The sequence below is a fragment of the Pan troglodytes genome, chromosome 14, assembly GCF_028858775.2.
Source record: "Pan troglodytes isolate AG18354 chromosome 14, NHGRI_mPanTro3-v2.0_pri, whole genome shotgun sequence".
NCBI lineage: Eukaryota > Metazoa > Chordata > Mammalia > Primates > Hominidae > Pan > Pan troglodytes.
Genome location: NC_072412.2, coordinates 103949618 through 103977300, shown reverse-complemented (window position 1 = coordinate 103977300; position 27683 = coordinate 103949618). Strand labels below are relative to the sequence as shown.

Sequence of the window (27683 nt, the reverse complement as noted above, 5' to 3'; positions counted from 1 at the left end):
TGCAGTTCAATAAATAGAAAGGAATCCAGCTTCTTGTTTAACAGCAGAGTGCAATTTAATCTCCTATCTATATCAATGGGAAGCTCAAAGAGCTATTCCTGGAGGCCCAAAGCATTAACTACGGAGCTAGAGTCACTTATGCTCTGCTGAACCACAGGCCAGTTTCTCCGTCTGTCCCACTTCTGTGTATGCGTCCCTCCCCACAAAGCACAGCTGACATGGAGCTTCTCCCAGCATCCCCTCATTCACCATCTGCCAAAGAACAGCACCTGAAATCTCAATAGTCAGTCCATTTTTGCTTCTACAGGAATTTGAGATGCGAGAGTCCCAACACATCGGCCCCATGAGGTTCTCTATGCCTTGTACCAAGTGGGGAGTGATGGAGAGATGATAAAAAAAAAAAGTAGGAATTTCAGATCAATTTTATTCAACAATGAGCCAAAAGAACTGTCTCCTTGGAAAAGACTTCTTAAATGTCAGTTCACACTGGGTGCCAGAAAACAAAAACAACAAAAACCTGCTCCGTCCAGCTGAGCTCGTGTAACTTTAGGAATTTATCAGCACTGACAGAGGAGCTGGCAATGTACCAGGCACATGCGGCTTGATGGTAACAAGCTGTATGGAGTTTCAGAGCAAGGGCCAGAATGGTAGCCAACTGCAAACCTCTAGAGACAATTCACAAAAATTGAAAAGGTGCAAAACTATTGGCAAAACAGAATTTTTAATGAAAAAAAAAAAAAAAACGGGGGGCGGGGGTGAGGGGATACAGGATTTGTGCCTCCAACTTCCTGAGCAAGAAAGAGCCCTGGTGATTCACATGAGGAAAAGGCACGCTACTGATGCTACTTATTCCAAACACAACTACATTCCTCCAACAGCTGGACTTGCCCTTAGATTTATTTCAGCACGCAGAGCTCAGGGCAATGCAGTTTCCAACGACAGGAAAACCAGCCCGAGAAACCAAGACCCAGCAGCCCCAGTGAAAGGCCCTCCTGTCGTCAGCCAGCCCTCAGTCCTGTGCAGCCCGGCTTAGCAGCTCGGGCTGTCCCTCCTATGCAGGTAGCTCCCAGAAGGCTGCTGCTTTCTGCCAATTCCTGGCTGCCTTTGCCTTCTTCGCTGATTTGAGGGTTCTAAGTGGACGTGGATGATTAGCAGCACAAACGTTCAGAAAACACAAAGCAGTGGGAAGTCTTTGTCACTGTCTCCCTGGAGCTGCACATTCCTGTATCTGATGTCCTTCCTGCTGCTGCTGTGGTCATGGGACAGCTAACAGGTATCTCAAACATGACCTGGCCAGAAACACCCTGACTCTCCACTCCCCAACAGTCCTCCACTTCCCTCCATCCTTTTCTCATTTTAGTAACCCCCAACACCATTTCCCCCCAGTCACTCAAGTCAAAAATCTAAGTGCCCTCTCTCCCTCCCTCAGAGTCCACCACCACCTCATCACCAAGACAGAGAGACCCTGCTTCCGGTACCTGTTCCAAACACAACTACTTGCCTCCATTTCTACTGCTACCTATTGGTGGCTTCTTTGCCACCACCATGTGACCGCCTCCTCACAGGATGCCCCGGGACTCTCCTTCTCCCCCTAACATCCACATGGCAGCCAATCTTTCAACACTATGTGTGTCAAGCCTCTCTCTCACCTCACCACGACGCTCCCAACATTCCTGCCATGCTGGCCCTCCTTTATGTATTTGAATGCTTGGAGCTGATTCCCGCCTTGGGCAGAGTACTGACTGCTCCATCTCTCTGGAAAGCTCTCTCAGTAAATGACTGATGGTTCCTTCTCACTTCCTCAAGAGGCATCCCAGACCCACTAGCCTGAAGTCATCACCCAGGCACCTCTATCACATCCTCCTACTTCAATTACCTAAAGAGTTCTTGCCGCTATCTGATATTATCTTGTTTGTTTAATCGCTTTGTCTGTTTCAATGAGAGTATTCTTGTCTTTTCATCACTGCACTCCCAGTGCCTAGAACAATGCTTGCACACAGGGCACCCTTAATAAATATTGCTGATTACATCAGTATCTTCATCCCTTTGATAAATGATGATCAATGATGACCCAAGATACTGTGCTCTGTACTGAGAGGGATGAGGAAGGATATGATGGCCTCGGTATTAAACAGTCACTGCTTGAACACCATGATAAGAATTAGGCTGGTTAAACCCAAATGTCCAACAATGATAGACTGGATTAAGAAAATGTGGCACACATACACCATGGACTACTATACAGCCATAAAAAATGATGAGTTCATGTCCTTTGTAGGGACATGGATGAAATTGGAAATCATCATTCTCAGTAAACTATCGCAAGGACAAAAAACCAAACACCGCATGTTCTCACTCATAGGTGTGAATTGAACAATGAGAACACATGGACACAGGAAGGGGAACATCACACTCTGGGGACTGTTGTGGGGTGGGGGGAGCGGGGAGGGATAGCATTAGGAGATATACCTAATGTTAAATGAGGAGTTAATGGGTGCAGTACACCAGCATGGCACATGTATACATATGTAACTAACCTGCACATTGTGCACATGTACCCTAAAACTTAAAGTATAATAATGATAAAATAAAATTTAAAAAAAAGAATTAGGCTGGTTAGATTAGTGTCCTCTGAAGGATTCTCTTCAAAGGGAATCATTTTATCCACACATGTTCCTGCCAGCTCTGCCCTCTTTTGGAACACCATCAGTCTTGCCTCAAATTATAAAATGAGGTTGGGCGCAGTGGCTCACGCACATAATCCCAGCATTTTAGGAGGCTGAAGCAGGTGGATCACTTGAGGTCAGGAGTTCGAGACCAGTCTGGCCAACACGGTGAAATGCTGTCTCTACTAAAAATATAAAATTAGCTGGGTGTGGTGGTGGGCACCTGTAGTCCCAGCTACTCAGGAGGCTGAGGCAGGAGAATCGCTTGAATCCAGGAGGCAGAGGTTGCAGTGAGCTGAGACTGCGTCACTGCACTCCAACCTGGGCGACAGAGAAAGACTCTGTTGCAACAAAAAAAAAAGTATATATAAAATGAGTAGAAGTGATGATGTGATGATGGTGATAATGACGATGGTGATGATGATGGTGACAACAATGAAAACAGTGATGGTGATGGTGACAATGGTGGTGATGACAGTTACCATTTACACTGTCCCTACTGGATCCCAGCTACTCTAGTATAATACTACTTATCCTCAAAACCACTCTGGCCAAGCAAGCATTAGAGTCCACACTGTAATAGGGGAATTAACGGCAACACAAAGGGAGAAAGTAACTGGCCCGTCACAGCAAGTGGCAGGATGGTGGCCGAAGCCAGGTCTGACTCAATGCCTGCACTTCTTCCACTTGGTCACACTTAGAAAAGAACTGACCTCCAGTTCCCGCCAAATCTACCACCCATGGCAGCGGCAAAGACAAACTCTGAGTTGACATGTTGGTTTCACAGAAGAGATTCACATCCAGAACAGTCCATGATGTGACATATAAGATGGAAAATATGCTATTAACAGAGTATAAGCCCAGGATTCACTTCATATCACAACCTTCAAGAAACCAAGTTTTAGGGAAAACGGTACTTCTCCCCCCATTTTTGTAAGCAGGGCTGGGAAAGAGGAAGGTTAAACTGTTCAGTACAGAACAGATGCTGGTCAAGTAAACATTATGAAAATGTTTGTGTCATCAATTGAGAACATTCATTTTCTCTTTTCCTCTGTACTCTGTAGCAAAAAATACAGTTTCCAAACCACTAACCTTGTGAGTTCTTCTTGGAGTTGTGTGTGGTCAGGCGGAAAGAATTTCACCACAAACTTAACAACAACATGCTTTGGCCCTAAAGAAGAAGAAAAAAAGAAGTAAAGCATTTACTGATTTGTGTTTCAAATGCCATTAAAGAAAAAGACTTTACAGATACAAATAATACATCTCATTCCAAGCTGCCAAGTGCACATCTGCCATTTTCCAAGTCACTTAACAACTGGCCAAGTTCAGCTACTAATTCACACTTCCATATTGTGGGGAAAGAGAGATCCATTTTTAAAAAATACTGTGACAAAAGTACTACATAGAGCTATTAAACTTTTTCTCTGCAGAGTTAAATTTTATCTAGGTTTTTTAAAATAAAGTCATTTGTCTTCAAAAATGTATCTAATTGGCTAGTTTTACCCAAATAATGAAAACATACATCAGTTATGCAATTCATTATATTTAACTATTTATAAGGTACAGTTGCTAATATGTTCATCAAATATGTTTTCAGCCTCTAGGTGCTCTTCTGAGCTCTGGGGAAAACATACATCAGACGTGGCCCTGGCTTTGTCTCAGCCAGCCAAGGCCTTTATAAGTATCTTATAAACCCTCTTACCAATGAGTTTAGACAAAATCAGGAAGTAGATAGGGAGTGAGGGGAGGGAAAGATTGAATAAGATGAACAACTTTTCAGAATTTAAAAAAAAAAAAAGAAAGAAAACAGGACAAACAGATTATAAAATAATAATCTGTGGCCAGGCGCGGTGGCTCACACCTGTAATGCCAGCAATTTGGGAGGCTGAGGTGGGCGGATCACCTGTGGCCAGGAGTTTGAAACCAGCCTGGCCAAGATGGCAAAACCCTGTCTGTACTAAAAATACAAAAATTAGCCAGGCGTGGTGGCGGGCGCCTATAATCCCAGCTACTCGGAAGGCTGAGGCATGAGACTCATTTGAACCCAGGAAGTGGAGATGGCAGTGAGCAGAGATCGTGCCACTGCACTCCAGCCTGGTGTGAGAGAGCAAGACTCCATCTCAATCATCATCATCATCATCATCATCATCATCATCATCATCATCTGTGATTTGGGTTGGAGTTTTTTTGTTTTGATGTGTAAGCTACAATATAAGCCACCTTAAAAGGTCTGCCCTTTGGAATGATAGCAATACATTTATGTTCTATGAAATATAAGGTACTATAATGAAATCTAAATTTTAGCTGTCGTATTACAAAAGCACAAAAATGTCTGTTTTACTTTTCACTATCATATACAAATACTAATTATGTATTATAATTTCTGTGATCACATATTCAAGTTTAAAAAAAGCAAAAATGACATACAATAAAGATGTTGACAATATGTACAAAATTGGGAGAAAAAACAAGGCATTAAAATTAACAAACTCTTACATGTCAATTCTGGAGCACAAAATAACAGCAGCAAAATGAGGAAGACGAGAAGGCTGCGCCACTTATTCTCTGCAATTTTCACTGAGCGGCTACTCAGATCCTTAGAAAACTTGAAACTAGGAAGATGCTAGCACTCAATGCCAAGTGACAGCTTTGTCACACATGGCCTGTCACAGCATATGGAGGAGACAACTACACTAATGCTCCAGCTCTGACCCAACCACAGTCAACTCTGTCTTCAGGTCTGCGCCAAAGATATACCTTCCCACTGTTAGCAGTTCCCTTCATGCGGGGGACAAATGTCGATCTCCTAGACTCTATGCTACCTGGGCCCATGAGGCTGGGGGGCTTCTCTTCGCCCCCAACACTAGTCGTTGCCTGCCAGCCATGCTCAGGACACCCAGCAAATATTAAATGATGGCCATTTCATTGCCAGTACAATTATTATAAGTAACTGCTTAATTGAAATTGTAGATGATCAACATCAATTTCAACTGCACACGGGCTACACAGAAATTGTGCTGCGTGTTTATTACATCCACATCAATTGCTGTAAGTGGCCCAGTGGGGTTTCTTAATCAGACATACAAATGATCCCACAGGTACTGTAAGCTTCATGCTCAACTAAAAGGATACAGTATTCTCAGATTTTTGTCCAGACTCTGACTACATTGAAGGGCCATTTGGGATGACATTGGGACCAGAGCTTGATGCTGAATTTTAACTCAAAGCATAGAGAGGGGAAGACACAAGAAGAGAGAGAAAAAGGAAGCATTCTTTTTCTTTGTTCCTCCCCTACACATTCCTTAATCTTTTCTTTCCAACACACAGTCTAAATGCACACATGCCAGCCTCCCTTCAGGGCTCTGCTTGCTACTCAGAAACACACACACACACACACACACACCACATACACACACACACTCACACTTTCGGCCACTCTTTTTCCCAAACAATACCTGCATTCTGATTTCACAGGCTTTGAAGAGGAAGGACCAAAAACCTAAAAACAATTGTATGAATAAATGGCTCCACCTCTTCCCTTCGAAAGTGACAGAAAGGAACAATGGCATAGACAAGACAAGCTCAATTATTCTGGGGTTTAAGATAATAGCAGGCTTCAGTTGTTAATCAAAATGATATTTTATTTTCCAAGCTCGGTTTTGATTACCAAACTGTTACACATTAAAACTGCAGAAGACACACATTTTAATAGTACACGGATTAGTTGATGATGAAAAGCAATTATGGGGTAGAAGAATTTGTGTTTCTAGTGCTTCATGCCACAGGGCAAGAGATGTCTAGACATGAAACTGTCTGCCTTCAGATTTCACATCACTATTAAACATATGGTATATACTTACTTCTAATCTGTTTCACAATGGGTTTTAGGAGATCCAGCCACACCTAGAAGGGAAAAAAGAACAGATTGAGACCTAAGTTCTCAATGAAAGAGTGCAAGTATTTTGAGATTTTGTTTAAAGCTGTTTAAAATCAAAATATTTTTGAGGATATGAGGCCGTCTGTTCCATTTTTCTCCAGAATGCCGTATCTTACGTTGTCTACCACTTTTATAAAACAGATCCTCATTTGCTGATATTATCCCTGAGCTTGAAAATTAAAATTGCTCCTAGACTCAGATACACATGGTTAACTAAGAAGTTTTCTATTCTCATTTATACATTTATCATATTTACCTATTTGGAAAATATTAATGAATGATTTCATTTGTGACTACCAGCCGAGTGAAATACGTACATTCCTTATTGAAACAGAATACACAGATGTGTGAGTGTCTAGAACAGCAAGCACATCTTTGAGGGATGCGGAAAGGGAATGAATATTTACAGAACACCACCTCTGCACCATGCACTACCTATAAGCTACTGACCTCTCCAGACAAGGCCAGAGGGATTCTTGTTACCCAGGAGTGACATCTGAGACTTGCAGAGGCTAATTTGCCCCAGGTCCCTCAGCTAGAGAGTGACACTGCTAGGACTGAAATCCAGTCTAACTTCAAAGTCCAGACTCTCTTTCACACATCTGCTTCTTGGCACACAGTCTGGATAGCGAACTTTTCAAGGAAGAGAGAAACCTGCTGCCTTTATTAATAAAATGTAAGTTGACCATCCCATTTCATGTGTTTTTTTCTTTAAACTCCCCCTTGAATTTCTAGTCATTTGAAAGGGTTCCACAGAAGCTCATATTTGCATATATGACAAAACTAAGTTAATGTGCTTAATAGAAAGAGGGTTTTATAAGTAAATATGAAAACGAGAAACAGCCCTTTAGAAAATCATGCTGAGAACCACAGATAATTTACAAAGAGAAAATGCCAACAGCTAACAGAAAACTGTTGACGTTCAGGAGTAATCTGCACTAGAAATGCAAATTGAAACAATTAAATACCATTTCCACCCATTAAATTTCCATCTAGATATGGCTGTACACACACTTGCTTGCATGTTTATATTTTATAATAGCCAAAGTTGGCCAGGGTTTCGATACATGGATTAGTACAACTTTTCTGGAGACTTATTAGAGAATCAGGACCTAAGCCCTAAAAAGTACTACCCAGCCATTTCACTTTGGGAAATTATGCATTTCTGCACACACAAGGAATACTAACTGCAGCATTTTTATCATCGTAAACATTTTTACAGTAACCTAAATTAAGTAGAATAATGTATATCGTTATGACACATTACCATGCAGGCATTAAAAATCAAAAGACAGGCCAGGTGCGGTGGCTCACACCTGTAATCCCAGCACTTTGGGAGGCCAAGGCAGGTGGATCACAAGGTCAGGAGTTCGAGACCAGCCTAGCCAACATGGTGAAACCCCATCTGTACTACAAATATAAAAATTAGCTGGGCACAGTGGCAGGCACCTGTAATCCCAGCTACTTGGGAGGCTGAGGCAGGAGAATCACTTGAACCCAAGAGACGGAGGTTGCAGTGAGCCAAGATCGCACCACTGCACTCTAGCCTGGGGGACAGAGTGAGACTCCGTCTTGAAAAAAGAAAGAAAGAAATAAATTCAAAAGACAGGAGTCACAGGAGAGCCTAGACCTTTATTGAGATTTCCATGGCAGGGCAAGGCAGGGTACACAGTTTAGGACTGGCCCGTTGGAATAATTTTGGCAATCTCTTAATTATAGGAGCAGTCTGGAGTTGCCTGTTACCAGGCGCTGAGATGATTCAGGCAGAGGAATACTGCTCCCAGGGATGGGCAGGTCAGATAAAGGAGGCAGCCCTGGGTTGGTTTCTTTGTATATCAAAGGTGGGTACCCCCAGCTGGGCCCTGCTAGCTCTAAGGATTGGCTAGCACTGGAAGCCGCAGTCTCTTCTTAGCCAGAAAGGTCTTTTAAGATGTCAAAACACCACAATATGCAGAAAATTCTATATATATGCAATACACACGGAAGGGGCAGAGGTAGGGAGCAAGCTTCCCTAAAAATGACCCTGTGCTAAGATCTCAAAGGGAAGAAAGACAAGCAGAATCTATGAAAACAGACAGTAAAAACCCTAGTCCTGATGCCCAGATGATCATCATGGCTGCAGAGCAGGGCTGGTGGGTCAGGAAGAGGCCTGGCCCCGCCAAGGCCACATTCAGACGCTTTGTCCTTATCCTAAGAGCAATGGGAAGGAACTACCCCATGGGGAGGACATGATTAGATCTGTATTTTTAAAAGATGAGTCTGGCAGCGTGAGAACAGGTTAGAAGGAGCAAGAATGGATGCAGGTTGAGCTGTTGGCAATTGTCCAGGCAAGACAGGACGGTATTTTGGACCAGAATGGCAGAAGTAGAGTTTGAGAAAGTAGGTGGATTCAAGAACAACTGAAGAGGTAACAACCAGTGGAATGCACTGATGGATACGATGCCCAGGGAAGGAGGTGACAATAACCGGAATGACACTGAGATTTCTGCAGCGGGCATCTGGGCAGACACTGGTGCCACCTCCAGAGATAGCGAGCACTGCAGGATGACTGGGACTGAGAGGTTCCAGCCGAGTTAATTTTCTGAGGTGTCCTTGGATCATACAGGGAGAGACAGTATACAAACAATGACACACATTCATCTGGAGCTCAGAGGAGAAGCCTGGGCAAGACATCTCACATTTAGAAGGTGCCACCACCCTGACTCCATGGAGGATAAGATGGCCAGTGTAGAGTCTAAAGAATTAAAATGCATGAGCGTTGGCCAATATGTCCACCATGGACAGCCAGGTAGGAGCAGAGGAGGCGTGAAGTAAAGGAAGGAGAGAACTGTGTCATGGACATCATGGGATGACAGTGTCCGCAAAGGAAGAAACTGAGAACTGTCTCAAACTCACACCCGTCCTTGACTCAGTGATTCAGCAGGTCACTTGACCCAGGGTTGGGTCTGAACGTCTGGTGCATGGGGAAGAGGATGAATGGCTTCATCAAGAAACTTGGCTGTGAAGCAACAGGCAACAGAATGGGGGGTAGCTGGCTGGGGAATCAGGTAAGGGTATTGTTCACTTGCTTGTTTTGTTGTTGTTGTTTGAGACAGCGTCTCACTGTCACCCAGGCTGGAGTGCAGTGGCGCAGCCTCAACTTCCTAGGCTCAGGCAATCCTCCCACCTCAGCTTCCTGGGTAGCTGGGACTACAGGCACATGCCACCATGCCTGGCTAACTTTCATATTTTTTGTAGAGACAGTGTTTCGCCATGTTGCCTAGGCTGGTCTCGAAATCCTGGGCTCAAGCAATCCACCTGCCTCGGCCTCCCAAAGTGCTGGGATTACAGGCATGAGCCACTTTGCCCAACCCATTTACTTGTTTTTAACTGGAATGACCTGCATGTATTTAAGAAAGGGAGGGGTTAAAAATAGGGGCAAGAGGCGATGACCAATATCCAAAGAGACCTGAGATGATGCGAACACAGAGCTCTAAAACCCAGGACACTGGCTCAGGATGGAAACAACATCCTAAGGGATAGGGATAGGGACAGGCTAATGACAGATTGAAGGAGGTTCACCTTTCTGTGTTAGGAAAACAAGAAAATTCCTCTCTGATGCCTTCTGTTTCCCTTGTAAAATCAGAGGGCTGGAGGATACAGGAGAGTGGAGAAGTTTCCAAACTGTCATGCTGCCTGAGAGGGTGAGTTAACCAGAGAGCGCACTGGGAGCCTGCTGTCCTGGCCACTAAACTCTCTTGCCACTGCCAGGGTGGCCACAGAACCAGCCTAAACTTCTGCAAACTCCCCAGGACGAATCAATGACACTTTGGCAGTGCAGTTGCCTATTTTATGAATTGTTTTTAAACATCTCTCCTCTGTTTCTGGCATTTCTGTGGAAAGCATCAAACACAAGCACCTATTTGAGCCAAGGGAGCATGTGGTTTTATAACACGTGGGGCTGGGAGCACAAGATGGGCCTGGGTAATTCAGTGTGTTCAGCAGCTCCGCAGCGGGAACACTGCAAGAAGCCGATCACACTCCAACGCAACCAGGCTGGGTGAGGACGCATGGCCTGTGAGGACCTATCTGTTTCCCAGCGAGATTGCAGAGCTGAGGGAGAAGGTCTGGGGCACGCTGGACTTAAACCATTAGAAATGGATGAGCTGGGAGCAGCAAAAAGAAAAAAGAGGTTGCCACTCAACTGCAGTGAAAGCATTGGCCTTTGCTATGCAGGGAGGGTCACAGGGAGGCGAGCGGAGCTGGACTAGGTCATCCTGGGCTAGTCACTTTTTCCCGCATCCTAAGCACACAGAAACCAGTTACCGATGAGTTAAAAGGTAACAAAAACACCATAAGCTTTCTCTAGAAGGTCACATTTGTTATGATCTCTTTAACCCCAAACCCCTACACCCCTTCAGCCAAACCGTAGCCCCTGTTCTCACTGAAATCTATGCCGCTGATCTCTTGAACACACTCACACATCCACATGGCCTGACTGGAAAGGCATCTGGCTGAAATGAATAGACCTCTAGAGAAATCTCATTGCCCATCAGTAGGATTCAAAGATGCACCTGCTTACTGAATCCAGGCGCCTCTGCCAGGGTTTGAAGGCCTACTGTATTTATTAGTTTGCTGAGGCTGCCATAACGAAGTACCACAGACTGGATGGCCTAAACTACAGAAATTTATTCCTGCAGGTGGAGGCTGCAGGTGCCAGCAGCTGTGGGTTCTCCTAGAGCCCCCATCCCTGGCTTCTGGACAGCTGCCACCTCGCTGCATCCTTGCCTGGTCTTTCCCCTGTGCAAGCATTTCCAGTGTCTGTGTCCAAGTGGCCTCTTTTAAGGAGTAGGGCCTACATACACCAAGGGCCTCGCTTTAACTTAATCTCCTCTTCAGAGACTTAAGCTGAGCGCTCACGCCTGTAATCCTAGCACTTTGGGAGGCCGAGGTGGGTGGATCATCTGAGGTCAGGAGTTTGAGACCAGCCTGGCCAACATGGCGAAAACCCATCTCTACTAAAAGTATAAAAATTAGCCAGCCGTGGTGGTGCATGCCTGTAATCCCAGCTACTCGGGAGGCTGAGGCAGGAGAATTGCTTGAACCCAGGAGGCGGAGCTTGCAGTGATTTGAGACAGCACCATTGGACTCCAGCCTGTGTCACAGAGGAGACTCCATCTCAAAAAAAAAAAAAAAAAAAAAGCAACACAATCTCTGAATACACTCACATTCTGAGGAATTCAGGGTTAGGGTTTCAACACATACAATTTTGGAGGGGACAAATTCAGCCCGTAGCACGGTTCTTCCACAATTCAGCTGCAATACCGCCTTTGAGCCCATCTTGCTCCATTTCAGTCAGGCGCCCTGTTTTCTTTCCTCCAATCCAATTTGTCTCTGATGCCCTGTTAATGCTACTTTCCCCGTTTGGAACACATGTGTGCTTTGCACATCATTAGGTGACCTTGGCGTTGTGTGAGCATCATACAGTGAACTTACACACACCTAGGTGGCATAGCCTACCACCCACCAAGGCCAGGTACAGCCTACTGCTGTCAGGCTGCAAACCTGCACAACCGCTTACTGTGCTGAATACTGAGGCCAACTCCAACACACTGGCAACTACCTGTGCATCTAAACACAGAAAAGGTACAGTGAAGACCCAGGATTATAATCTCATGGGACCACCATCGTACATGCAGTCTGTCATCCACGAGGTCAGTATGTGGCGTGTGGCTGTACTCGGAGGTGAGAGGAGATACTAAGGCCAACGTATCAAAGGCAGGGCAAGCTGAATCACTATCCCCAAAGCTGTTCTCCTCTTTCTCAAAACATCCTTTTTCCCCCTATTATTTTGGTGGGTGATGTTTTAGGTGGATTTCATAAGCAACTGGAATGTTTGAGGTGTTTTGGAAAGGGTCTTATTAAAAGATAATCAGTTATTTGATATGAGAGCAGGGGCAGGGAAGGGACTAATATTTCTTGAGCACCCACTGTGTGCCAGGCAGTGGGTAAGTGCTTCACACATTCTCATTTAATATTCAAAACAATGTGGTCATTTTACACATGAATGAAGGCAAGCTCAGAGGGCTTATTCAAGCTGCTCAATGTCACATAGCTGGAATCTGACATCAAGTCCGGCTGAATCCAAGACTAATATGCTTCCCTCCAAAGCTAAAGGACTCAACAAAAGTTCAGTTCTCTTCTTAACTACCAAAACAGCATATGACAAAAACAACCTGTCAACTGTAACACATATAGGAGCCAAGAAAATATTTGTCATAGAAAAATATCCAGTGTCTAGAATTCATTGCAACAAATTAGTCTTTCTGCAGTTGACTCCTAAAAGAAAAAGAAAGAGCCGTGCGCGGTGCCTCACGTCTGTAATTCCAGCACTTTGGGAGGCTGAGGCAGGCGGATCACAAGGTCAGGAGATCGAGACCATCCTGGCTAACACGGTGAAACCCCGTCTCTACAAAAAATACAAAAAAAATTAGCCGGGCGTGGTGGCAGGTGCCTGTAGTCCCAACTACTCGAGAGGCTGAGGCAGGAGAATCACTTGAACCTGCGAGGCGAAGGTTACAGTGAGCCAAGATCGCGCCATTGCACTCCAGCCTGGGTGACAGAGCGAGAAAAAAGAAAAAAAGAAAAAGAAAGAAACAAAAAAACTTTACTTTGAATTCTTTGTAATAATTTGTTTCAAAGTAATTTTAAAAATTATTTGACTTTATTAATTTTACATTTGGTTATATTTAAAAGATATGTTAAGTGTGGCTTTCCTTGTAAACACCTATCACTTTCTAGAGATTTTCACTTCCGGTCAAAATAGAGTAACAGGGACTGGATTTATTTTCCTATACAAAGCAACTCCAAAAATGGAGAAAATATATAACACAACAGATCTGAAAACATGGGACACCAAGCAGTGAGAAACGGTGATCTCCAAGAGACAGGAAAATGAAAATGCGATCCCTGTGAGCGCCCCAGCCTGCTGCCTTGAGTGAGTTTCCAGGCTCTGGTGTAGGAAGGAGGAACACAGGTTAGGATGCGGCCAAATCCATGAGTGCAAGAGATGGAGGGGAGAGTTCAGGGGGGCCAAAGGGATGCGAGTTCACAGGACAGAGTACCAGGGAGTAGAGAGATACCCAAAAAAAACTTAGGAGAGCCACAGGGGGTTATCCTTGAATGTGTGGGAAGGAGTCAAGGTCAGGAAAAAAAAAAACAGAAATGTATTAGAGGTAACAGTGCCTGGTGCTCACAGGGGGCCAGGAATACTACCGATTCCCATCAGCCAGTCTGGAAAACCTCATGATTCCTGGGGCCTTGGCAGAGTGCTGAAGAGTCACGCTTTAGTAGTCGGGAATAATTCACCCCAGACTATGCCCTACAGTGTCCAGGCTAACAAGTCTTAAAAACCAAATCCAAAAGGATCAAATTGCTTCCAAATAACTATATCCCAGAACAAATTCAATAAAACTTACAGTAATACAGAAGTATGCAGCATATCTGACATCCAATTTTTAAAAATCAGGTACAAGAAGCAGGAAAATGCGACCCACAAGGAAACAACAAAAATCAATAAAAACTAACCTAGAACTCACACGAATGACAGACTCTATAGAGAAGGACATGAAAATAATTATTCTAACTATATTCCATATGTTTGAAAAGTTGAGATATGGAAGATATAAAAAAAATCCAAGCTAAACTTCTACAGTGAAAACTATACTGTGAGATATAAAATGTTATGCTCTCTGGATGACTGTAACAGCAGATCAGCATTGCAGAAGAAAATATTAGTAAACTTGAAGACCTAACAATAGAAATAATCCAAAATGAAACACACACAAAATCTAAAAAGCAACAAAACTGTAGAACACTTTAAGCAGCCTAATGTACAGTAAGTCCTCACTTACCATTGTCAATACGTTCTCAGAAAACTGCTACTATAAGCAAAAGGAATGATAACAACAAAGGATATAAAATGAAGTCATCAAAAAATTTCAGTTGAAAGGAAGGCAGATAAAAGGAACAAAAGATGATGGCTAGACAAAAAGAAAACAAACAGCAAGGTGTTCAATTTAAACTATATCAATAATCACATTAAATGTAAATGGTCTAACCCCTCCACCCCCCATTAAAAGGCAAGGATTGTTAGTCTGGATTAAAAAAGAAAAAAGCAAGTATATGCTGCCTATAAAAATACACTGCTAATGTAAAGACACAAATAAGTTAAACAAAAAAGGGTGAAAGTATACCATACTAAAAAATAATAATTTAAAAACTGAAGTGGCTATATTAGTGTTGGACAATGCAGATGTCAGAATAAAGAATATTGCTGGGGATTTAAAAAAGGGTAATTTCTTGGCCGGGCTCAGTGGCTCATGCCTAATCCGAGCACTTTGGGAGGCTGAGGCAGGTGGATTACCTGAGGTCAGGAGTTCGCGACCAGCCTGGCCAGCATGGTGAAACCCTGTCTCTACTAAAAATACAAAAATTAGCCAGGCGTGGTGGCGGGCACCTGTAGTCCCAGTTAGGAGGCTGAGGCAGGAGAATCACTGGAACCTGGAAGGCGGAGGTTGCAGTGAGCTGAGATTGTGCCACTACACTCCAGCCTGGGCAACAGAGCGAGGCTGTCTCAAAAATAAATAAACAAACAAATAAATAAATAAATAAAATTTTAAAAGGGTAATTTCTTAATGATAATGGAGTCACTTAGTCAAGAGCACGAAACAATCTTAAATATTTATACACTTAATAACAATTTTAAAATACATGATGAGGAAACTGATGAGACTGTAAGGAGAAACAGTCATGCACCGCATAGTGACATTTCAGTCAAGAACAGGCGCATAATACGTCAGTGGTATATATTATAATGCTGTATTTTTTACTGTACCTTTTTTAGTTTAGAAACACAAATACTTACCATTATAATTGCCTATTGTATTCAGTTCAGTAATATGCTATAGAGACAACCGTACAGCCTAGGTGTGCAGTAGGCTACACCACCTGTTTGTGTAAGTACACTCTGTGATGTTTGCACAATGAAATTGCCTAAAAACACATTTCTCAGAACATATAGCCATTGTTAAGTGATGCATGACTGTAGACAAATCAACAATTATAATTACAGAGATTTTTAATATTTCTTTCTCAATATTAGTATGTAGGCAGAAAATAAATAATAGATTTGAACAACAGTATCAACAAATGTAACCTCATTGAAATATATTGAATATCCTACCCAACACAGAACATACGGTCTTTTCCAAGTGCGTGTAAAAACACTTGCCAAAATAAGACATATTCTGGACCATAAAGCAAGTATCAGTAAATTGCTTTAAAAGCTTCATGTCATATGAACTATGATTTCTGACCACTATGGAATTCAATAATAAAGCAACAATTGAAGAATTTGTGAAAAATCTCCCATAGATTTAGAAATGAAATACCATACTTTTAAATAAAGAAGAAACCAAGGGGAAATGGGAAAGTATTGAAAATGAAAACACAATTTGTGGATGCCACAAAGAAATCAACCTTTGTGGGATGCCACAAAAAAACCCTATTAATTTTAAAAATAATCTATTACAATTTAAACATATGTAATCTAGGAAATTAGATAATTCAAATAAGGAAAATTTTTAAAAATATGTTTTTCACCATTAGGAGATCATCATTAACACTTTAGGGAAGTGGTTCTCAAAGTTGAGCATGTATTAAAATTGCCCTAAGTAAGGGCTTGTTGAAACATACACCACTGGGCCCTGTTCCCAGAGTTCCTAATCTGGGATGCGGCCCTGAGAATGTGCATTCCTAGCCAGTTCTCAGGTGATGTGGATGCTGCTTGTTGGTCTGGGGACCATGCTTTAAGAACCACTGCCTTAGTACATACATTTCCACATCTCTCATTATATGTGATGTGTATGAATATAAACATTCATATACTTTTTAAAAACCAAAATGAGATTTTTTATTTTTTTGAGACAGGGTCTTATTCTGTCACCCAGGCTGGAGTACAGTGGCGCGATCTTGGCTCAAAGAAACCTCTACCTTCTGGGTTCAAGTGATCCTCTTGCCTCAGCCCCCTCAAGTAGCTAGGACTACAGGTGTGAGCCACCATGCCTGGCTAGTTTTTGTATTTTTTGTAGAGGGGTTTCACCATGTTTCTCAGGCTGGTCTTACACTCCTGAGCTCAAGTGATCCACATGCCTCAGCCACCCAAAGCACTAGGATTACAGGCATGAGACATCTTGCCTGGTCACCAAAATAAAATTTTAAAAATGTTTTCATATTTTATCTAACCCCATCTGTGCAGAATATTACCAATTAAATATGTAATCAGTATAAAAACATGATTAATGAGATATTTTGCTTTCTTTGCTACTCTTTGGAATTCCACGTCTATTTCATACTTAGATTACATTTCAATTTGCACTAGCTATGTTTCAAGTGCTTATTACCTAAAGCTTAAGAACTTTGGATAAATGAAAATTAATTTTGTCTAAGACTTCTTTCCCTCTACATAATGTAGTATACCATAGTCTGTTTATCCATTCTTCTCTTGATGGCACATGTGCGATTTCCAGTTTGGAGTTATGAATAAAACTGCAAAGAATATTTTTATACTTATTTTTATGGACATAAGCTTTCATTTCTCTTACGTAAATACTTAGGAGTAGAACTGCTGTGTCAAAAAAATTACTGTATATTTAGTTTAATAAGAATCCTACCAGACTGTTTTCAAAATTGTTTTATCAGCTACTTCTTTTTTCAAAGATTTGTACCTCTCCATTTTGTAAACTTTCCTCTCATCAAATACTCAGGCAATATTCAAATTCCTCCAATTATCTAAAGAACGTCCTTATTGATGATCTGTCGAAACTAACGTCCAAACCAAGACCATGTTTCATATCTGGTTATGTCCTCTAAGTCTCTTTTCATCTGTCCTACTACCTCTCCCTACCTTCCCTTTTTGACAACACTAATCTGGTGAAAGGAATCTGTGTTTAATAAAATTTGAACTGAAAATCGTAGAATATGGTTTTACGTATTTACCAAAAAAGCTTTAAATGAAAAAGAAATTAAAGACAGATCTGCAAACCAAACTACAAAATCAAATGTAGTACAGGCTATCCCTATGCACTTGTGTACTGAACTCATTAAGTAGGATTTGGTATTAGAGATATATGTGAAGGGAAGCTTTGGAATCAAACCAAGACAATATTACAATGCAATGTGTGGGGTTTCAGGGAGCCTGGACTTGGAGGGAAGCTTTAATATCTACAATCTTTACTTCTTAACCAGGATTCAGCAGACCTCAGGCATGGTCCTTGCAAAACATCAATTACTCAGTTTAAACTATTTTGAAATCATTTGTTTAATTTTCATTAGCTTCGAATGACTCATTTCAAAAGATTTCACATGGGTATTACGGTTAATTGAACTCTTAAAAATTGTGGTAAGAAGAGTTAACATGAGATCTACCCTCTCAAAATTTTAAGCATGCAACACAGTGTTAACTATAGACAAAATGCTATACAACCCTTTAAACTATCATTTGCTTATTCTGCTGTATACCTTTTTCCTTTTCAACCTTTAAAAAATATTTAATATTAAAATAAACAGATGCTTAAAACTACAAAAAGCAGGCCGGGTGTGGTGGCTCATGCCTATAATCCTAGCACTTTGGGAGGCCGAGGCAGGCGGATCACCTGAGGTCAGGAGTTCGAGACCAGCCTGACCAACATGGAGAAACCCCATCTCTACTAAAAATACAAAATTAGCTGGGCATGGTGGCACATGCCTGTGATCCTAGCTACTCGGGAGGCTGAGACAGGAGGATCACTTGAACCTGGGAGGCGGAGGTTGCAGTGAGCCAAGATTGCACCATTCCACTCCAGCCTGGGCAACAAGAGTGAAACTCTGTCTCAAAAAGTAATAATAATAATACTGCACAAAGCAAATGTATAGCTTAGTGAATTATTAGATGGTAAACACCCTTGTATCTATCAACCAAGTCAAGAAATCAAACTCTGCTGGTCAACTCCTTCCAAACTGAACTCCCGCCCTCTACAGGTAACCACTATGCAGAGTTTCATCGTAACTGCATAAGTCTGTAATGTGTTATTTTGCCACATGGTGCATCTTTATACACCAGAGTTTAGTCTTAAGACTAAACCACTCTAGCCTTGAGACTCATGAATGGCTTAGCACCATCCCCTTGGGTAATAAATATGTTTTCACTCAGAGTTCATGGGAGATCTGGTTAAAAGTGTGTGGTGCCCCCACCCCCAAATTGCTTAGTCTTTATAGTCTTAAGACTAAACTCTAGTGTATAAAGATGCACCATGTGGTGAAATAAAACATTACAAACATATGCAGTTACTCTGAAACTCTGCATAGAGGTTACTTGTAGAGGGCAGGAGTTTATATTGTTTAATCTATAGCTTCCTCTTCCATCTCTTTCTTTTCCTCACTGTTGACTTGTAGGGTTTCCTGGAGTTTGGATTTTGCTGACTGCACACTCACAGTACTATTCAACATGATACATCTTCCCTGTAGTTTCTACAATTTGGCAGCTGGATCCACCTGAATCCTTTGGCAAGGCCAAACGTGGTGTCTCAGGAAGAACACATTGAAGTCTCTGTTTTTTAAATATCATTATGACCTTGATACATTTTTGTTACTCATTTTTATGTGAAAATTGTTTCCTAACCTATTTAGAAATCATGGTTCAGAGTAGCTTTTCAAAGCTCCCAGAGCTTCCTTGTCTATTGTTTCTGTACAGTGTTGAAGGATATGGAAGCGTGCTTTCTCAAGTTCCCTGGCTCGATTGCCCTCCCCTTCTCTGTCATTTCTCTCTGTTGTCCCAACTCAGTTCCATATGGGCTCCCTTCTCAGTAGTCTCTCTTGAGTGATGGCCTGTCTCAAGGAGCAGTTACTGGTCACTGGAGCACAGCTGCTCCAGCCCTGTTAGGCCTTACCCATTTCAGCTGCTCTTCTCAAACCATTTCCCTATGATTTCCATTGGTAATTTGAGGGTTCTCTTCTGCCACCCATCAGATGCCCTATTGTTTCCTCGTTTCTTCCTAAACACACACCGATGGCGTGCAGGCCTTGGGGCTGGCTGATGTTCTGTCTCCAGCTGCTTGTTCTTTGGGATCTAGGACTTACTGTGGTATCTAGTTTTGCCACAGATGTTGTCTGTGGGTTTTTGATTTTGCTAAGTAGCTGTCTTTATGTACGGCCTTGGGTTTGAGAAGATCTAAAAACTATGCTTCCACCACCACCAGCACCACCTTCTTAGAACTGTATATCCATTTTGAAACATATTAATATTTCTATGTATTTTTTCTTTAACCACTGATATGGTTTGGGTATTTGTCCCCTCCAAATCTTGTTGAAATGTGATTCCCAGTGTTGGGGGTGGGTCCTGGCGGGAGGCGACTGGTTCATGGGGACGGGTCCCTCGTGAGTGGTTTAGCACCAGCCCCTTGGGTAATAAGTATGTTTCCACGCAGAGTTCATGGGCGATCCGGCTGTTTGTGTGTGGTGCCTCCCCACCCCCAATTGCTCTCTCTCTTGCGGCATGACACGCCTGTTCCTACTTCACCTTCTGCCATGAGTAAAACCTTCCTGAGGCCTCACCATGCTTATATAGCCTGCAGAACCATGAGCCAATTAAACCTCTTTTCTTTTTTTCTTTCTTTTTTTTTTTTTTTTTTTTTAGATGGAGTCTTGCTTTGTTGCCCAGGCTGGAGAGCAGTGGCGTGATCTCAGCTCACTGCAAGCTCCGCCTCCCGGGTTCACGCCATTCTCCTGCCTCAGCCTCCCGAGTAGCTGGCACTACAGGCGCCCGCCACCACGCCCAGCTAATTTTTCGTATTTTTAGTAGAGATGGGGTTTCACCCTGTTAGCCAGGATGGTCTTGATCTCCTAACCTTGTGATCTGCCCGCCTCGGCCTCGCAAAGTGCTGGGATTACAGGCGTGAGCCACTGCGCCCGGCCAAACCTCTTTTCTTTATAAATTACCCAGCCTCAGGTATTTATTTATAGCAACACAAATGGCCTAACACAAGCACATTTCTTATTCAGGTATGATACGGCCAACAGCTCAGCAGGCCACTGCCATTCAGAAGAGGGTTTATTACTCACAGTTCCCAAGAGGAGGGGGCCCACCACTCCACAAGGAAGTACCAGGGCTGGGCTGGAGGCAGAGGGAGAGGGGAAGGGGGAACAAGGGCAGGATCACTTCTGTGGGGAGGCGAGGCTGGGCAGGGGAGGCGAGGCTGGGCAGGGGAGGCGAGGCTGGGCAGGGGAGGCGAGGCTGGGCAGGGGAGGCGAGGCTGGGCAGGGGAGGCGAGGCTGGGCAGGGTAAGCAGGTTTAGCACTGGCTCATCTGCATCATTTCCGTGGGCTCTGGGTTGTGGCTGGCTCTGATTGTGGGTACCTGGCCCTGGAGGTGACTGTTGCCTCCTGGAGTGTCAGAACCAGCAGGAAGGAGGTGGCTGGATAGGCCTCTGGATTGGTTAATTGGCAAATAAAGGTACACTCACAGGGAGCCATTTGCCATCTCTAAGAATTGGCTAGCCCGGGGAGGGGAAGTAGCTCCCCAGTCAACAAGGCCTCAGGTGTCAGAGAGTACAGAAAATTAAAAAGTACAGAGGGAAAAGATCAGGGGTTGCCAGGGGCTCACGAGGAGAGAGGGATGAACTGGAGGAGCACAGGGAAGGATCAGGGCGGTAACACAACTCTGTGTAATACTGTTGTGGTAGATGCAAGTCCAGATACATGTGTCAAAACCCACAGAATGTTCAACAGCAAGAGTGAAGCCTAATGTCAAGTTTGGACCGCAGTGAATGAATGATAATGGATTGACCCTGGCCCATCAGCGAGGACACACATGCCACACGAAGGCACAGTGTCAGTAACGGGGGACACTGTAAGTACGGACAGAGCGGGAGCAGTATATAGGAACCTCTGTACTTCTGGCTCAATTTTGTTGTCAACTTAAAACTGCAATACAAATATTAAATCTATTAATTAAACAAACAAAACACTAAAAGCCCCAAAATCAGTTATTCTCCTTCCCACTTGAGAGCTGGAGCATCTCCCACAGCTGTATTTTCCAAGGGGCCTGTCCTCCCAGACTCTGCTTGAGGGGAGCTTTGCCTCCCCCCGGGGACCTGCCTGTCAACACAGTCACCATCAGATGGTGCTGCCCCGCGAGGTGACCGAGCCGCTGTACAACCTCACCTCTGCTGGCTTCCCACAGCTGCAGGCTGTCCTCGATCCTGTGACATTCTTCATCCTTTACACCTCCCACGTTCCTCAAAAAGCTCCTCCTCGCCTCAGAGGTCCTCAGACCCCTAGGAAGAAGCGAGGGCAGACGCTGCGGCTAAGCACAGAGGAAGGAGGTGTGTCTGACTCCAGCGGGGTCTAGAAACCTCCAGCAAGGGATGCCTGTCATCCCCGGGAACTGCAGTTTCCATGACCTCCTGCCCCTCAAAAGCAGTCCCACTATTGACAAAGCTTTTCTCCTAGCATGGAGGACAGAAAATGAATGACAAGGTGCCAATCTTCTTCCTGGAGCTTCGCCAGTATTTATTTATAAGAAACCAGAATTGTTTTTATCAGGCCAGTGAGCATTGTCTTTTTTTTTTTTTTTTTCCTGAGATGGAGTCTTGCTCTGTCGCCAAGCTTGAGTGCAGTGGTGCGATCTCGGCTCACTGCATCCTCCGCCTCCTGGGTTCAAGTGATTCTCCTGCCACAGCCTCTCAAGTAACTGCGAATATAGACGCGTGCCACCAAACCGGCTAATTTTTGTATTTTTAGTAGAGATGGGGTTTCACCATGTTGGCCAGGCTGGTGTCAATCTCCTGACCTCAAGTGATCTGCCTGCCTCGGCCTCCCAAAGTGCTGGGATTACAGGCATGAGCCACCCACCCAGCCGCAATGTCATTTTAATAAAACAGTGGTGGGCTGGCTTCACTGGTTTCTGAGTTAGATTGCAAAAATGAAATACAACAGATATCTGAGTGCCTACTATGTGCCATGAGACCTGCTGGGCTCATCATTGTAAAGTATCTGATTAGCCCTCATAATAACCTTGTAAAATGGTCATTTATTCCTCTCATTTCTCAGATGAAGTGCAAAATCGAGGAAGTTAAGAATCAACCTAGCAGCTAAATGACAAAGCGAATGTTTAAACAGATATACAAGCCACAATGCAGAGCTTTTCCAGCTAGCCTCAATAGGCCAATGAGATAAATTTTCCGTATACAACTATCTCTGCTGTTACGGTTTGTGCAGCTCTTTCCGACGGGAGATCCAAGGACAGGCAGCCACATGCGACATACAGAACATGAGCTTTGGCTAAGAGAGGCTCTGTGTGGATCCTGGTTACACATTTCATTGTTAAGGATTGGGCACGTTACTTCTCTGGATTTGCTCACTGTAAAATTTGGGTGATAGAATACCTACCACAGAGATTGGAAAACTACGGCACATGGGCCAAATCCGGCCAGGCTACTCCCTGTTCTGGCACAGGTCCGAAGCAGAGATTGGCTTTTACATTTTTCAGTGGTTAAAAAAAAATCAAAAGAATCACATTTCGTGATATGTGAAAACTATATGAAAGCCAAATCTCTGTGCCCATAAAGCTGTATTGGAACACAGCCACGTCCATTCATTTCACATCGTCTACGGATGCTTCTGCTCTGTGAAGACAGAGTTGAGTGTAACAAAGCCTCTCACCAGGCCTGAACTTCAGCCAGGCTCCTCTTCTCCATGAGGCCTCAGCCTCAGGCTTCCATGTCCAGTTTTAGCAAGAATCCTGCGAAGTCCGTTTCGAGGGAGTCCCCTGGCCAGCTCCCGGAATTCGCCCCCGTGGCAATCTAATGGCTTTCTGGCCCTTTCCCAGCCTTCAGACTCTATGTACCAATTAGCAGCCGTATTAAGCACGGGGTCTTGATTCCCATGATCAGTAGTGTTTCTGCCATGGAAAGCTCAATCTATACTTTTAAACAGCTGATTAAAACACTGTTCTGTTGTGGAGTGATCCTTTAGGGACAGTGCTGGACAAGAGCAAGAGCAGGACAAGAGCCAAGGGCAAGAGCAGGCCAAGCTTGCGTGTCAACACTGCAATCAACTCTTTTAATTGACAAGCCTTGGGACAAGTCTAATTAAGGGTAGAACATAATTATTTCATAATGATCAGTAGTTTATTTACAATCTTGAGAAACACATCTTAGACTATGAAAAACCCTTATTTTCCCCTTAAACTCCTTCACATCCTTACTATGAATAAGGCTCTGACTTGGGTATTTATAAGACAGAAATGATGAGAAGAAAGACAGAAGGCTGGGCAAAAATTCAAGCTGCCTAAATTCAACAACTTATTGCCTAGAGACAAGGATTCACAACCTGACATGCCAGGTGCTTTGGGGAAACTAGTTTCCCACGCATCACACACAGAGAAATGGGGTGAACCCAGTTGTTACAGCCCTATGATTGGGCATTTTGAAACCAACCATGCTTTTTCTCAGGTTGGAAGACGGGTGCACAGTCTCCCAAATGAAGACTGGCAGAGGTGATAGTCACGATGGTGATATTAAAAAATAACAGGGATGGCACACCCAAGTTCATTGCAGCATGGCTCACAATGGCCAAGAGGTGACGGCAATGTAAGTGTCCATCCATGGAGGAATGGATACTGGAGATGTGGTGAATACACACAATGGAAATGGTATTTGGCCTTAAAACGGAGGGAAATCTTGTTGTATGCCACTGCACAGATGAACCTCGAGGACATTATGCTGAGTGAGATAAGCCAGTCACGAAAAGACAAAGACCACACGATTCCACTTACTTGATGACGTGTCTAAAGTAGATAGACTCAGTAACAGAAAGTAGAACAGGGGCTGGGGAAGGGGAACTAGGGAGTTATTCAGTGGGTGTAGAGTTTCCACTTCACAAGATAAAAAAATTCTAGAGATCTCCTCTACGACAAAGTACATGTAGTTAACACTTCTGAACTACACACTTACAAATGGTTACAAACGTGTTACTTGTTTTTGACCACAATTTAAAAAATAATAACTATGAAGATGACGATGGTAACAAGTTTCCATAAATAATGCTTTTGGAACACTTTAATGGGTCCCAGACACTGGGCTGCATGCTAAGAGACATTGTCAAGCAACTGTGTCTGGGGCAGAGGGGAAAATCCAGCTGGTGCTTACGATTCTCACAAGGTGAGATGCTCTTCCTCAGTTCATACAAGCAAGACTGGCCTGTGGCACTTCCAAAATAGACTCTGTCTGATGACCTTTTGGTCATCATTTCTGCTATTGTGTGCTTTCATTGCATTTTGGAACTTTCATTGCATTTGGATCTATAACTATTATTGAAGTTATCGATGTCACATGTTGTAAGGCAGAACTCACTGGATTTTTACAACCTGATTGTATCCACGGAACCAGCATCCAGATCAAGAGAGAGAACACAGCCAAGACCCTGGCAGCAATCCCTATAACTCCTCCGGTCATTTATGGCCTCCCCTCAATTACCACAGATCGATTCTACCAAAAGAACTTTTTTTTTGAGATGGAATCTCACTCTGTCACCCAAACTGGAGTGCAGTGGAACGATCTCAGCTCACTGCAACCTCTGCCTCCTGGGTCCAGACAATTCTCCTGCCTCAGCTTCCTGAGTCACTGGGACTACAGGCGTGCGCCACCACACCCAGCTAGTTTTTGTATTTTTAGTAGAGATGGGGTTTCACTATGTTGGCCAGGCTGGTATCAAACTCCTGACCTTAAGTGATCCTCCTGCCTGAGCCTCCCAAAGTACTGGGATTACAGGCATGAGCCACCACACCCGGCCTCAAAAGAACTTTTAAAAATTGAGGCGGGTGGATCACCTGAGGTCAGGAGTTCGAGACCAGTCTGGCCAACATGGTGAAACCCCATCTCTACTAAAAATACAAAAATTAGCTGGGCGTGATGGTGGGCACCTGTAATCCCAGCTACTCAGGAGGCCGAGGCAGGAGAATTGCTTGAACCCAGAAGGCAGAGGTTGCAGTCAGCCAAGCTCGCACCACTGCACTCCTGCCTGGGCGACAGAGAAAGACACCGTCTCAAAAAAAAAAAAAAATTATATGCAATTAGCTCAGGCTGGAATTCAGTAATTAACAGACAGTCAAGTCAGTTTAGTGATATGGTCAGAACAAGATGATGACTGAGGGCAGGCACTTCTACAGATCCGAGCTTCAATCCCATTTCTTTGCTGTGTGCCTTTGGGGGAACAACTTAACCTCTTTAAGGCTTAACTTCCTCGTCAGAAAAAGGGGCTATAATGCACCGTTGCAGGAATAAATGAAACACTGTATGTGAACCTAGCACGGTGCCTGGCAGTTATCACTCTCGAGAGCATGTGTTGGCCGACTATGGCTTCCTGTTATATGAAGTTCTGCTGGAACAAACACATGTATTCATTCACATATTATCTATGGCTGCTTTTGCATGATAAGGGGAGATTCAAATCGTTGCAGCAGAGACTGCATGGCCTATAAGGCCTACAGTACTATCTGGCCCTTTACAAAGAAGGTGTGACCCCCGCTGTAGAACATGGGTCATGCGTGCTGCTGTACCCATAGGGACTAGAACACTCCAGCACATAGGAAGCACTCATGTGGCGGCTTTTGTGTGACATGTGACAAACACTTATTTAAGTCATCAACGGTGGGTTTTATTTTGCAGTTGAATACATTCCTAAACAATAGTGTAAGAATGGAGTGAAATCGTAAAAGTCAAGCCTGGTAACAACTTGAAAGAAGTCAGCCCTGCCCGGTACCTAGAAAGAACAATAGGCTTACAAATTCTAGCAAAAGAGAAGCACCTATGGTTAACAGAAGAGACGCTGAACTTGGAGTCAGAAGAACACAGAATCTTAGCTGTGCCATTAGCTAAATGGTAGATTCAGACATGGGGAAATTCTTAGAATCTTAGCGCCCTCAGCTGTGAAGCCCAAACACTGCTGCCGATTTCTGGTTTAGACAAACAGCTCCTGCAGGACTGGAATTGGGCAAGACTGGAGTCAGGAAAGCCATCAGGAGCTTAAAGGAATTCAGGCAGGCACAGAACTGGGTTGTTAGAAATAATGAGATAACGGTATCTTCAGGTGTTTTGAGAATCATTATTTTACCATGAAATAAGAGCATGAAACAATATTCCACATAACTTGCTACACTCTAATTGTTTCCTGGACTCTCTTAAGAAGCTGTGTGTGCCTAGTGAATATCTCACCTTTCATGTGAAGTCTGATGCCAGACACAGTGTAGGCACAAAATAATTGTTAGCTGAATAGGAGAAGGCAGAATGAGATTTGGCAGGTCTGTGGTCATATGCCACACCGTAAAAAGGGCTGGGAGTCAGGGAATCTTGGATTTGAAGTACAAACTAGAAAACGACAGAGTGTTTGGAGGTGGGAATAAATTGAGAAAACACAACTTGCTCTCATTTTTAGGCCCATGACAGATCCGTTCATTCACCACCTGCTCTGCTCAGAGCCAGGCTCGATCTGCACTGCCTCTGATGGCTCTTCCCGTAGATGCTGCCGTCCCACCTGTGGCCACCTTCTCTTCACAATGAATGTTCTCATCCCGTTTCAGAGCTTCGACAGACATTCATAATAATTACAAGATTCTTGAATCCAAATTTCCACCCAGATCTCTTTCCCGTGCTCCAGGAAATACACCTTCTGGCACTGCCTGCTGGATGTCTCCACTGAATGCCACGGATGCCCCTGCCTCCTCAAGCTGGAATGGGACTCATCTTCACCCCCGGGCATGGTCTTCCCCAGGGATGGGCACTACTGTCCACCCAGATGGCAAAGCTGGAAAACTGAGCCACTCCAAGCCCTCTCCTCCACAAGGGTATTCATTCAATCACATCCTCTCCTACTGCCCCCAACCCCACCTCTGGAATCCATCCAGCTCCTGCCAGCCCCTCTACTCTCCCTTAGTTCTAGCCAGCACCATCTCCAACCAGACTCATCGCTAGATCCTAATGGCTTTCTTGACTCCAGTCTGGTCCTAT

At 43.8% G+C, this 27683-nt stretch overlaps 1 protein-coding gene across 6 annotated transcripts in view; it reads right to left on the bottom strand.

Moving 5' to 3' along the window:
* FARP1 (FERM, ARH/RhoGEF and pleckstrin domain protein 1) overlaps positions 1–27683 on the bottom strand; it is a 311995-nt gene that overhangs the window by 78334 nt on the left and 205978 nt on the right. For all 6 annotated transcript variants that reach the window (XM_063792622.1, XM_016925462.4, XM_009427148.5 and 3 more), the window contains exons 4-5: positions 6527–6569; positions 3759–3837 (exon numbers count right to left, since the gene is read on the bottom strand). In XM_063792622.1, the coding sequence (XP_063648692.1) occupies positions 3759–3837; positions 6527–6569 (122 nt within the window). The remainder of the gene's footprint in view (positions 1–3758; positions 3838–6526; positions 6570–27683) is intronic.